At 35.5% G+C, this 13,193-nt stretch overlaps 1 protein-coding gene across 3 annotated transcripts in view; it reads right to left on the reverse strand.

Moving 5' to 3' along the window:
- Positions 1 to 415: 415 nt before the first annotated feature.
- trim54 (tripartite motif containing 54) overlaps positions 416 to 13,193 on the reverse strand; it is a 30,935-nt gene continuing 18,157 nt past the window's right edge. For 2 of the 3 annotated variants that reach the window (XM_073932871.1, NM_001045025.2), the window contains 4 exons: positions 11,168 to 11,190; positions 6,527 to 6,651; positions 6,172 to 6,275; positions 416 to 727 (listed from right to left, as the gene is read on the reverse strand). In XM_073932871.1, the coding sequence (XP_073788972.1) occupies positions 6,190 to 6,275; positions 6,527 to 6,651; positions 11,168 to 11,190 (234 nt within the window). In that variant the 3' untranslated portion in view covers positions 416 to 727; positions 6,172 to 6,189. The remainder of the gene's footprint in view (positions 728 to 6,171; positions 6,276 to 6,526; positions 6,652 to 11,167; positions 11,191 to 13,193) is intronic. The other variant, XR_011007690.2, reaches the window with a different exon arrangement.

The raw sequence follows: 13,193 nt of genomic DNA on the forward strand, positions 1-13,193 counted from the left end.
TCTCTGTCGCCATCTTGTGGATGAACATTGTCAACCCTCGTTGCTCAAAGACAGGCTAATGGTCGCTGTCTCTCAGAAATGATAATTATTTTAAAATAAGCACTACGCTTATAAATAAACTGCATATTTGCAATCAAAACAACTACATTCCCGGCTAAAAAGCCTCAAAAGTACATTATGTTGCCCAACAGCAGCCATATTTGTCAAACTATAGAGTGTCCTCTGCTTGTCGTTGCATGTGGGCGCAGTAATACACAAGGGTGAAGAGGCTGGACAAGTGCAGTTACTGGCAGAATATTAGCCACAAAACTGAACTGTTATGTTTGTGTGTGTGTGTGTGTGTGTGTGTGTGTGTGTGTGTGTGTGTGTGTGTGTGTGTGTGTGTGTGTGTGTGTGTGTTTATATAAACAAACCATTACAGTAGACACTTGTGTTTATTGTGCTATACAATACAAAATCTTTTTGAGACCTCACATATTTATCCCACATAAACGTTTTCTGGGTTCATTTATGATTTTAAGTGCTACCAACTGCAATAATAGGATCAAAAGTCTAAAAATGGCATCATAAACACCCAAAATATGGAAGCTATGAAGTAAAAGTGTGATTCCTCTTACTGAACTCAGAGTCTTAGGACCACAAAACAGGCAGATGAAAGAAGCTCTCGCCGTGCTGAAAGGATTACCCAAAACCTCCTCCTTCCACTCTCTCTTATCCTGGAAATATCCTGGAAATGACAAATAAAACATACGAGTTAATCTTCCACTTACACCGAGTCTATTTTGGTCATAAATGGGACAAGTGGGAGAGGACAGAGTGTGCTTTGCATTGGCAAGAATATATGTTGACTGAACACTCATTGTTTTAAGGAAGTGTCATCCTGCAAAACTGCTTCTTACGTAAACTCCTTTTTAAAGCATTTTATGCATAAAAAATAACTCTCAATGATATATTCTGCTCAAATAACGGTTAAACAAGTCATATCCCATCCTGCAGATAGGTTCCTGCTTCTGGCACTCCAAAAAAATCTTCTTATGCTAGCTTTAAATTACGCGAAGGCCGATACGTCAGCTCATGACGCACTGCATCCTCAAAATAAGATCCATCCTCATTCCGCATGGACGTTCTCTCCATGTGTGGAGCCTTCTGCACACATCCAGACTCTCTTTCCCCTATGAATTGATCAGTGTGTTGACTGCAGGAGTGACAAGGTCAGCGTCGGTGAGCACACACACACAGCCATATATCTCCACTGCCATTTCTCCTGGCGGGCTGCGCAGAGAGCGAGCGGTTATTAAGTAATGGGTGCAAGCAGCAGGTGGGGGCGGACGGACCGTCGGAAGGATTGGAAGCGGCTGCCACTGCGATTTAGCCTGCTTCTCAACTCACCGCTGTTACTCCATGGACAAACAGTCCTATTAGATCAGCTTTGAGACAGAGAGAAAACTCAGCGCTGGCCTATTTATCGGAGGTTTTTGACCTTTAAATTAAAGTGAGAGGTTATTTTTAGAAAGTGAGTGTAGGTGGGGATGCCCATGCAGGACAGGATACCCACCTCTCAAACAACAGAACATGCCTTTTGAGAAATTAATGCTTAGGAATAAGTTTTACAGCTTAGTTTGTAGGTCTTGGTAAAACTTCAAGAATAATAGCTAATGTTTACAGACTTTTACATTGAAGCCATAGAATACACAAATTAAAACTAAAACAACTGGAACAAAATATTCCAAGTTACCTCAAATACATTAGACATTCTGTTTGAACCAGATCTTATATTATTATATCTGGAGTTTCCGAAGAATGTTTGAGACGGGTGTTTGCGGATACAACAACAGTTTCATATGGGTTGATCTCTGCCAAAAACATTTCCTTTTGTTTTGGAAGGAAAAAAAAAAGTTTCAACTGTTTATTTTAAATGGTGTGACTGAGTTAATGTAAACATTACATCTGGAAAAACTCAGGTAGACACGATTGTTTTATTTGAAAAAATGTGGTCCCCTATAGTTCCTTTCCACAAACTTGTGATTCATCTAATTAGTGTGCCTTTAGTACCTACTTTTACCATAGGATAGCACTGGTAGGTGGTTGTTGGGAAAAGTGTTTAATTTTTTTTATTATTATTATTTTTATGATTTTATGGTTATTTTTTCATTTTTTTAAAGTTTAATTAGTAAAATGTACGTTTTATGTTTGTATTTTTTTAAAGTTTATTTACAAGTGACTGTCTGCTAAAATTTCTAATGATAAAATATTTAAACCATAAAAACAGAAACAAGAAAATACTTGTAAAAATATAATAAAATATATATAGTGATAGAAAAGATGACCTTTTCTTTTTCCATTTTCATTATCATATAAATATATACAGATGCTAATATTTTTTCCAAAAATTCATATAATAAAAATAAAAACAATGAACATTGACACGTATTTTTATTTATTTTTTGTATAAAAAAATGTGCCATGTTTTCAGAAGTCTTTATATTATTTTTTTATACAACACAATACCAAATGTTTAGCTTTGAGAGTTAAGAAATTTAAGAAAGAGTTACAAAACTTTTGTTATTCTGACCCTGTGTCATTTAAAAAGCTCCAAATGATGGTTATGCAAAGTTATCAGCCCTTATAAGAAAAAAAAAATATTTTAATATTTTACTCAAACCCATACCCATACACTAATTCCAAAGAAACTGAATTGTCAAGGGTTCACTTTTTTCATAGATGTTTATAAATAGTGACTGGGGCTTAACATTTGCACAATAAACATATACTGTAGTTCATAACTTTTAACATATAATTTAATAATATATAAAAAATAAACATTGTTTTAGCGAAAGCTCGAAAAAAATTTGAGTAAGATTAAAAACAAAATTTCAACAATCAGTATTGACAAGCAAATACATATTGTCAAAATTAAGAGCTGCAGCAGAGAGTAAGATTTTCAGTGATTGATAACTTAATTTTGGAACTTTTTTCATAATATTCCCTTAAATATTGCAGTAAGGTTGTATGAAGTACATTTACAGTTTGTCATTTTTGGAGCTCAACTGTCCTTGGTGGTTATTCACATTTATTGTAAGAATTTAAATTCGATAATTGCTTTATAGGCATCAATGGTTCTATGAAGAACCTTAAATATCCATGTAATATAACTTTTTTTCCCAAAAGGCTCTTGATTTATATTTCACTGCAGACAATATGAACACAAAATATTTAATGTTTTGTCTGGTCAACCTTATTTCATTTGTAAATATACATTATTTTCTTGCCATTTAGACTGCAACACATTCCAAATAAAGTTGGGACAGGAGCAGTTTAGGGTTAGTAATCAGGTAAATTGGTTAAATAATAATGTACATTTTGAAGCACAATATGCTACTTTCGTTTCCAGGGACTCCCATGCATATTTCAACAAGACAATGCAAAAACACATTCTGCACACATTATAAAGTCCTGGCTGCGGAGGAAGAGGATACAGGTACTTGACTGGCCAGCCTGCAGTCCTGACCTGTCTCCAATACAGAAGAATCTGTGAACGAAGACCCTGTACTGTTGCCCACCTTAAGACTTTAATGTAGGCAAAATGAGACAAAATTACACCTGCAACACTTCATCACTTGGTGTCTTCAGTCCCTAAACGTCTATTAAATGTTGTGAAAAGGAATAAAATGAAATAATGTTTGCAATGAAATACAAGTAAAAGTAAATTTACAAACCACTTCTTTCTTTTTTTTATTTGCGTTTACCATACTGTCAATACAACATACTTTTTCTGATTTGGGGTTGTAGAACAAATGAACTTTAACTAGCAACTGATAAACCTGTAAAGACAGTTCTGTTGTGAACTGTGAGGCTGCTATTTGATTGTATGCTTTTGTGAATCACTTAAGCTTTTGTTAATTTAATTTATTTAAAAATAGAACATTGCGTACAAATAAATCACTAATTATAGGGGACCTATTATGCCCCATTTTCCAAGATGTAAAATAAGTCTCTGATGGCCCTAGAGTGTGTCTATAAAGTTTCAGCTCAAAACAGCCCTTCAAACTATTTATTGTAACTCTATGAAACTTTGAAGAGGATACAGGTACTTGACTGGCCTGCCTGCAGTCCTGACCCATCTCCTATAGAGAATCTGTGAACGAAGACCCCATACTGTTGCCCACCTTAAGCCCTTTTCAAGCTTTGATCCTAATTGTGGCATTTTTTTTGATTGTTGCTTAAAATTCAAATGAGATTGTGCTTCCAGCCCTCTTTTTTAAAAGGGGTGGAGCTACAACACCTATACTTTAGCATAGCAGCAGATTCAAAAACAGGATTAAACTTATCTCTGTGAAAAACTGAAAATGTGAAAAAAAGTGGCTCAGAAGGTGGCAGTCTATGGAGACTACAGTTTTTATTTGTGCATCTAAAACTCTAGATTAATAATCCACTTTGTCACTGACCTTGTCTTCATCAAAACTCAAATGGCGGTCGGCTGCTTCTCACTCAGGGGTATTTATGCTAATGAGGGCAAGATCATTATTAACGTGGCGGACTTTCCCCCTCTGATGACATGTAGAATGGAAGAACGTCATAGTGTTTCTGCAGACTGTTTTTATTTAGTGTGATTTTATAAAAAATAACAATTAATTCAGTTTTACCATTGGAAGCTGGCTATATTCACATTCAAACTATGTTTAAACCATAGACTGTAAAAGATATGGACGTAGTATCCGTGACGTCACCCATAGGTTTCTGAGGAACGCAAAAGATGCTACAAGTAGGCGTGGCCACCCATCAACATTTTGTTTGCGCATCATCGCACTGACCGGGAGTGACCAAATAAGGGCAAAGAGGCAACGCATGAGCGGAGCTACAGACGCCTGCTAGCATTTTACCTAGACAGTATTTTCTGTGGGAGAAACGCTTAATAATTCATTGTCTGTGACTTGTTTGTGTTCTGACCACATGTGCTTGGTTGTACACTAAATCAATAAACTGTTTAGACATTTAAAAACACTGTTGTAATACACTGAGCCACTAAGCATTGTTCTTATGACATTTTCTACAGGAGGAAACCCCAAATTACTTCCAAACACTTCAAATATAGTCTATGTTAGTAAATGCAAAGCTATTGATGAAATCCAGGCATAACAGTATTACAGTGTTTCAATTGACTGTTTTAGAGCCTACAGCTAATCAATCTGTCTGATTCTGGAGTGCATTACAGGTCTAAAGAAAATATAAATGATGAATGATCTTAAATAAAACCGATACATTTATAGAGATGGTATATAAGTATATAATTTGACCCACTTGGGAAATGGAGGCCATGTGAAGTGAGCACAATTAAGTGCACACAGCATGCCATATCATCTGATTATTGTAAGAAATAATTCCAAAAAGCAACTCACTGTGTAAAGCCACATAAAACAAAACAAAACTACTATGTATATGCCAAGTTCAGCGGCTAATCAGCCGGAATCAGCTGAGGTGAAGTGATGGCAACCAGCGAGACCTGAATTATGCAGACTTAATATAACTCAGTGTAAATTAAATGGGTGACTTATAAAAAATTCACCTCCTCACAGTTGTCATGAAGGGTAATATTAGCTATATGAATCAAAAATTGTTCTTTGTACCAGGCTGTAAACCCCTTTTTCTGCTGTAAAGTTGGCCATTTTAACATTGGGCTTAATAGAAATTTATTCTATTGTGGAGCCAGGCCTAGAAGAATTTCGATGAATTGCAGTTTCATCTACTTCTGTATTTGCTTCACGAGATGTTGCCGCTTGGTTTATAAAAGAGATTTTTGCACAATAGGTCTCCTTTAAAGGATTTCTCTTTCATGTATCAATATGGCGATATAAATCTTCCATGAACAGTTTCTGCTTGTCTTAAATCTTTTTTAGAACTTTAACAAGAGGCAATTAAGTCATAACTAATGTTAACTGTCATTGAAAAAAGTTATCAATTTGTGGAGCTTTCTGGATTTTAAGAAGCTTTGGAAATGAAAGATATAAAACAGGAAATACATAAAGACTTATTGTTTATATCCCTCAAAATGGTCTAAACAATGATGGCCAATGAGCTCTAAAAAAGAAAGTTATACAAATGTTAAGTAACAAACTATTGACCAGCCAATATTAAGGTCAACTACCATTTTACAGATGCATCTTTGAAACTAACCTTGGGTTTAAACATAAGTTAGCGCGTCCCTGATTCACCACTTTGACCAGTTGAGGTAGTCAGGCCTTCAGGAGCTTCATCACCACTGTCTTCCTCATCTTTACCTGAAAGAAACATACATTGCAATGTAATCAGACATCACAGCTGTGCTCTGTAAAAAATGCTGGCTTCCACACAACCGATTTGTGTTGGGAGAATATGAAGGAATTGAGTTAACTTATTTGTTTTTGTGTAGAATGAACATAAAACAATAAAATTGTTCCCAAAAACCCCTAAAGAATTGTTGTTTCAGCACAATTGAAATAAGTAGTTTGAACAAACAGCAAATGTCATTGTTTGAGTGTGAAGCTGTTACCTGTCCGGAAGTTGATATGTCTCAGCATGTTGGCCACATCCTCCGTGTTGATGATGAAGTGGGCCATGCTCTCGTAACCCACCTCCGTCCGCTCAATGTTGGAGGCCTTGGCTGTGTCTGTGATCCTGTCAAGGACAGAGCGGTGAAGTCGCGTCGGACAAATATAAAAGTGACGGATAGCATAAGGTCCCAGTTCCTCCATCTCCCTGCGGCTGCTGGTGACGCAGGTGCTCCAGGCTCCACACCACCTCTCCGCAGGTGGAGAAGAGTATGAAACAGAAGACACAGCTAGACAGTGTTGAGAGCGTAAGCATTTTTCTAAACGCTCATAGAGGTTTTGGGAAAAACTGTAATGAATAACTCACTGCAAGTTATGATATACCAACAAGAGTGAATGGAAGATACTAAAAGTTAAAGGGATAGTTTACCCAAAAAGGAAAATTCTGTCATCATTTACTCTCGAGTTTTGTGTTCTGTTGAACACAAAAGAAAATATTTTGAAGAAAGCTGGAAACCTTTAAACGTTTACTTCCATAGTATTTGTTTTTCAACTACAGAAGTTGATGGTTACAGGTTTTCAGCTTTCTGTGAAAAATCTTCTTTTGGGTTCAGCAGAAGAAAGAATAATAGAACTTATATTAATGATAGAAAATAATAATAAAACTTGAGGGTGAGTAGCTAATGAGTACTTTTTTTTTAGGGTTACTATTTCATAGCTTTCGAAACATACTCCCATCAACCACTTCATAGATTGTGATCCTTACTGATATGAAAGTATCCCACAGTTACTGCAGATTTGATATCCATTATGCAAATATCTCAATCCCCCACTTCCCAAATTGGTTTAAGAGGTTCAAGAACTCACTTTGAGGTTATTTGAGCGTAGTGGCATGGTGCATTATGTTGCTGGAAAAAGCCATCACAAGATAGGGCCATGATGGTCATAAAGGGATGGACCTGGTAAGCAACAGCACTCAGGCTGTGGCATTTAAATGATTCTCTTTTGCACTAAGGGGCACAGTCAGTGCCAGAAAAATGTCCTATACACCACTGTGCCACTACAGACTGAACTGTTGATCCAAGGCATAATGGATCTTTGCTTTCTCTTAGACCAAATTCTGGGTAGACCATCCGATAAGTTCAGAACAAACTCTCATCAAACCATTCTTTTCACAATCTTCTATCTTCCAATTTAGTTGTGTCATTTAAACTATAGGCTTTGCTGTTCTCAGCTGATATTAGTGTCACCTGAGTTTTCTGCTGTAGCTCATCTGCTTCAAGGTTTGATGTGTACTGTTTTTAGAGAGGCTCTTCTGCAGACCATTGTAACAAGTGGTTACTTCAAATTCTATTAGCTCAAACCCCTTCTATTCTCATCTATAATCAATACAGCAGGGAAAATAAATATTGAACACGTTACAGTTTTTTCCCATAAAACACTCTAAAGGTGCTGTTGACTTGAAATTTTCACAGAGTGTTGGCAACAACCAAAGAAATCCATATATGCGAAGAAAAAAAATCTAATTAATTTATAAATTAAGTTATTCACAATAAAAATTAAATGACGCAGGGTAAAAGTATTGAACACATGAAGAAATGGAGGAGTAGAAAGGCAGTGAAGGTTCAGACAGCAGCTGAAATCTCTCAGTAGTTCTTCAGCAACCCTCTGCCCTTCATCATTGTAGCCTTTATCAAAAAAGCCTCTTACATAAAGTATTAAATGCGTTTTAGTAGTTCAGTACTTTCTCCTTGCGTTATTTCATTGTTATTACACATAAGTAATGTTTTAGTTTTACATTTTTTTATGTTTGTATTGTTTTGGTTTTTACCAAAATCTAATCCAATTTTAGCTCCTTTAGAAATATTAGTTCCCAGAAAAAACAACATGTTCAATATTTATTTCCCCTACTGTATCTACTGCTCACTGTATTCACTTCAATCACCTTTCTTACCTATTCAGCTGCTTGTTTAAAACTCAGCAAATTACCTTGACTATGTCCACATGCCCAAATTCACTTAGTTGCTACCATGGGATTGGCTGATTAAATATTTGTGTCAGTGTCTTTAGAGGGTTAGCTCACCCATAAATTAAAATTCTGTTTTTATTTACACCTTCGTCATTCCAACCTATGTTCATCTTCAGAACACAAATACGATATTTAGATAAAAGTCTAGAGCTCTCTGACCCTCCATAGAGAGCAACAGTCCAAAGTCATTCAAAAGAAAAGGAACCAAAAACTGTTAAAACATTCCATGTGGCCACAAAATACCAATTTCAAACTCCAAAGCTACGATTACACTTTTGGGCACCAAAAAAACTCTGTAAAATTACTTTAACAAATGTCTTCTCTTTCACTTTATATCAGTATCAGTTGTTTACTGTATGCAATAAAGGCAATGTAACGCGAACCACTAAAGTCACATGGATTGTTTTAAGAATGTTTTTGATTCCTTTTCTGTACTAAGAACGTCTCAGGTCTGATGCTGTATATGGAGGATGGTGAGCTCTCTGATTTCATCTAAAATATCTTAATTTGTGTTCCAAAGATGAACAAAGGTCTTGGGTGAGTTGAACCAATGTTTCTCAACCACGTTTCAGGACCACCAGCTCTGCACTTTTTTATGTCTCCCTAATCAAACACACCAGATTCAGATCATCAGCTCATTAGCAGAGACTGAAAGACCTGTAATGATCCAAAACATGCAGTGTTGGTGGTCCTCCAGGAACGTGGTTGAGAACCAATGAGCTGAACAACACGAGAGTGTGAATTACAGAATTACAGAAATAAAGAACAAATACAGAATTTTCTGTCTAAGTGAACTAACCCTTTTAATAGCCAACTCTTCTTAAATGACCACCAATTCTAAATATGTGGCTAAGCGTTCCCGTGGAAAGGCCCGTATCTATTTTTTTTATTATTACATATGCATGTTTAGTCCTGTAACAAACTATTAGTCTAATATTTAAAAAAAAAAAATAATCAAGCCCTTAATACAATCATCACTCCTGACCCTCTGAATGCACTTTTTGGTTATCTTCCAACCCCAACTACACAAACATCAACATGCTGCGTCGTTGCCTTTACCAACTTGCTCGTCAGGTGCGCAATTCTCCTCAAATGGAAACATGTGTCCCCTCCATTATCAGAACACAGGTTCTACATTGCATTTATCTTGAGAAACTAAGACTGTTTTAAATGATCACTGAACAACTTTAACAAAACATGGAGTCCCTTACTGTCTGTCATTGAGATCCTTAACATTTCAGGACCAGCTGATTAGAATTTCAGAAGGAAGAAAGAGAGACTTTTAGTATTCACTTTACATTTTCTATCTATTATATCTTCTTATTTATTTAATAATCATTAATTACTCATTTTTTCAATTAGGTTATTTATTTATCTGCATCTTGATTCATCTTTGCATACTTATTGAAGGCCTCAAAAAATAGGGAGGGGTGGGAGATGGGAGGGATGGTGCTTAGAAGGGGTAGAAATGTTTAGGTTTAGATGTCATCTCTTAGCTGATAAGACTTCTATTTTTGTACGTTTGTATATTATCTGCAAAAAACCCAATACAAATATTGAAATATATTTTTTAAATTAATCAAAATTTGAAAGTGTTTAGTGTTTAAAGTGTTAAAATGTTCAAAGTGTACAGTTTCTACCAAAATACACTCCATTCCCATCATGCTGAAGCTATTCAAAAAACAAAGTTTTACACATGACATATTCAGAGAATCAAATGCAGAAGTCAGCAGTAGATAAACAAAGAGCAGCATGAGGGATCTTTCCCACAATATTGAGCCAGACGAAAGTTATAAACCAAAGCAATGCATAATACAGTGGGTTGGTAGGGGTGGGAGGCTGGTTGAGTCACTGCCTGTGAGGTTGTTAATCATGATTGTTAGTCTTTAGACAGCTTCAGTTATTGATGAAGCACACATGCTGAATATGATTTAGTTTACAGTAACAGTTCACATAAAAACAAAAACTCTGTCATCAAAAAAAAATCAATAAAACAGCCTTGGAATGATTTGAGGGTACACTAAAAAATTATACTTGCTGTTTGTTCAAACTACTAATTAAAATGAAATACAATTCTTGAGCTTTTTTAGGGGTAAATTAATTGTTTTATATTCAATTAAATTTGTAAAAACAAATTAGTTAGCTTAATTCAGTCATGCTGTCCCAACACAAATTGATTGTGTAGAACACAGCATTTTTACATCGTTAGAAAATGCCAAGTGTATACAATAGATCTCTAATAGATGTCTAATAGACGTCTAAACATAGTCGTCTTGGCTACAACAAGGCTACATTTGGGCTGTCAGTGAAAATGGAAGTAAAAGAATAGGCCAAACCTAGACTTGTCAATAAATAAACACAAATGAATGACTACACATATAAAGTCTGTCTAATTTGTCTATTTGATGACTAGTTATAGGCTATTCTTAGACGTCTATTAGATTTTCACAGACAGCCCAATTTTAGCCTTGTTTTAACTAAGCTGTCTATGTTTAGATGTCTATTAGACATTTATTGAACACAAAATTGTTTGTAGGGTGATGTCAGAATTTTCATTATTTAGTGAACTATCCCTTTAAGACACTTCCAAACACGTCATTCATAGTCCACTTACTTTTTAAACACATCCTTCGTGCTCTGCAAACAAACACAGTTAAGAAGAACACTCGTTTTAGATCTAGAATATACAGCAGCAAATTAAAACAAAACTCCTTTCCTCTTTACCACAGTTTCACTGCGTACCCAAAAAAGGTACGTACTAAATCACAGACAGTTGTGAGGCAGCCTTGTGTTCTCACTGAGAAAAGCTAGTTAAAAAAAACAGCAGTGCTGCACCTGAGGCTGCCACTTTATAGTGAAAGCGGTTTCAAAAAACAATTACACCTCTCCATCACCTTTGTTTAAAGTCTCTTTCTGAGGCATGTAGCTCTCAGCAATGGTGAAGTATTGACCGTTTGAGCCACTAGTCAAAGGACAAGGGCTTTGGGTTCCTCCGTCCCCAGCTGTGGAAGGTTCTGCTAATCAATATCAGCCCCCCTGGGTCTTGTCATTACAGGATACTTGAAATGTAGCAACAGGCACAGTGTCAATCAGCAAACAGCATACATAAGGGCTGGGCCATTTACATCAAGGGTCTCTGGGGGGCTTTAAAAGCAGCAAGCTCTGCCTCCAGCATCCCCAGTGAGGTGTCGCAGCATTCACTCCACACAGCTCAATAAGACCACGTCAGATGCTCACAAGCACCTGTACTTCCATTGATCAATGACGCAAGAGGTTTGCGTGAGGTAAATGTTTTAAAAAGTGACTATTTTTGACTAGGTAATAGTGTCTGTAGCTCTGATGCTAGTATTTATAGGAAAATATGATTATTTTACAAGTCCCCTAAAGTTAAACAGTTGAGTTTTACCATTTTTTTACCCATTCATCTGATCTCTGAGTTTGGAGGAAGCACTTTTAGCTTAGCATAGATAATTGAATCAAATCATTAGCATATTGCTCAAAAATGACCAGAGTTTTGATAATCCTATTTAAAGCTTGACTCTTCTGTAGTTACATCATGTACTAAGGAAAATGAAAAGTTGCAGCCATACAATGGTTTCAGCCGGCACAATAATAGCATGCAGGACTTAAAAACCTTTAATTTTTCTTGGTACAAAATGTATATACACAAGAGTCAAACTTCAAATAGGAAAATTATCAAACTCTTTGGTCATTTTCGATCAAGATGCCAATGGTCTAATTTTATTCAATTGCTTATGCTAAGCTAAAAGTGCTCCCACCAGACCCTGAGATTGGATGAATGGATTCATAAATGGTAAAAATCATCTGTTTAACTTTTAATACAATTTTGGGATTTGAGTCATTTTATTTAGCATGTTGGTTCAGACTAGTGCTTGACTGTACTGCCATGAATCTCTATTAGCACCACATTCACTCATTGATTAATCAAGTTTATTAAAACATCAAACAGAAAGCCTAGAAATCCCCAATAACAATTATTTGTATATTTCATCCAGTTAAATAACCTAGATCAGTTAACAGATGATATTTTAAATGAGAGCTGAACATAGCTTGCTTTTGCAATGAATAACAACTATACTAAATCAAAGCAGGATATAAATTATGTCACTTTGCCCTGAAAGAGTGTGCAAACGATGTGTGATACTAATGGTCTAATTATATTCAATGATTTATGCTAAGCTAAGCTAAAAGTGCTTCTGTCAGACCCTGAGATAAGATGAATGGATTCAAAAATGATAAAAATCATCTGTTTTTGGGAGTAGTAAAATGAGCCTAAGTTTTCCTTTATGACACTACATGTAAAAAAAAAAGTATATATATATATATATATATATATATATATATATATATATATATATATATATATATATATATATATATATATATATATATATATATTAACAATGATAAGCATAGTTTTGCAATACACTGGCCAATTTTAAGATTTAAACCATTTGGCTATGGTGTGGCATGTTGGTTTAGACTAGCACATGACTGTACTGTCATGAATCTCTATTAGCACTGCATTCACTTTGACTCAGACAGAAAAAGCTCAAACAGTTTTGATAAAGCAAGATTATTAAAGCATCAATCACAAAGTCTAGAAATCCCCAATAAAA

Source organism: Danio rerio, chromosome 20, assembly GCF_049306965.1.
Source record: "Danio rerio strain Tuebingen ecotype United States chromosome 20, GRCz12tu, whole genome shotgun sequence".
Taxonomy (NCBI): Eukaryota; Metazoa; Chordata; class Actinopteri; order Cypriniformes; family Danionidae; genus Danio; species Danio rerio.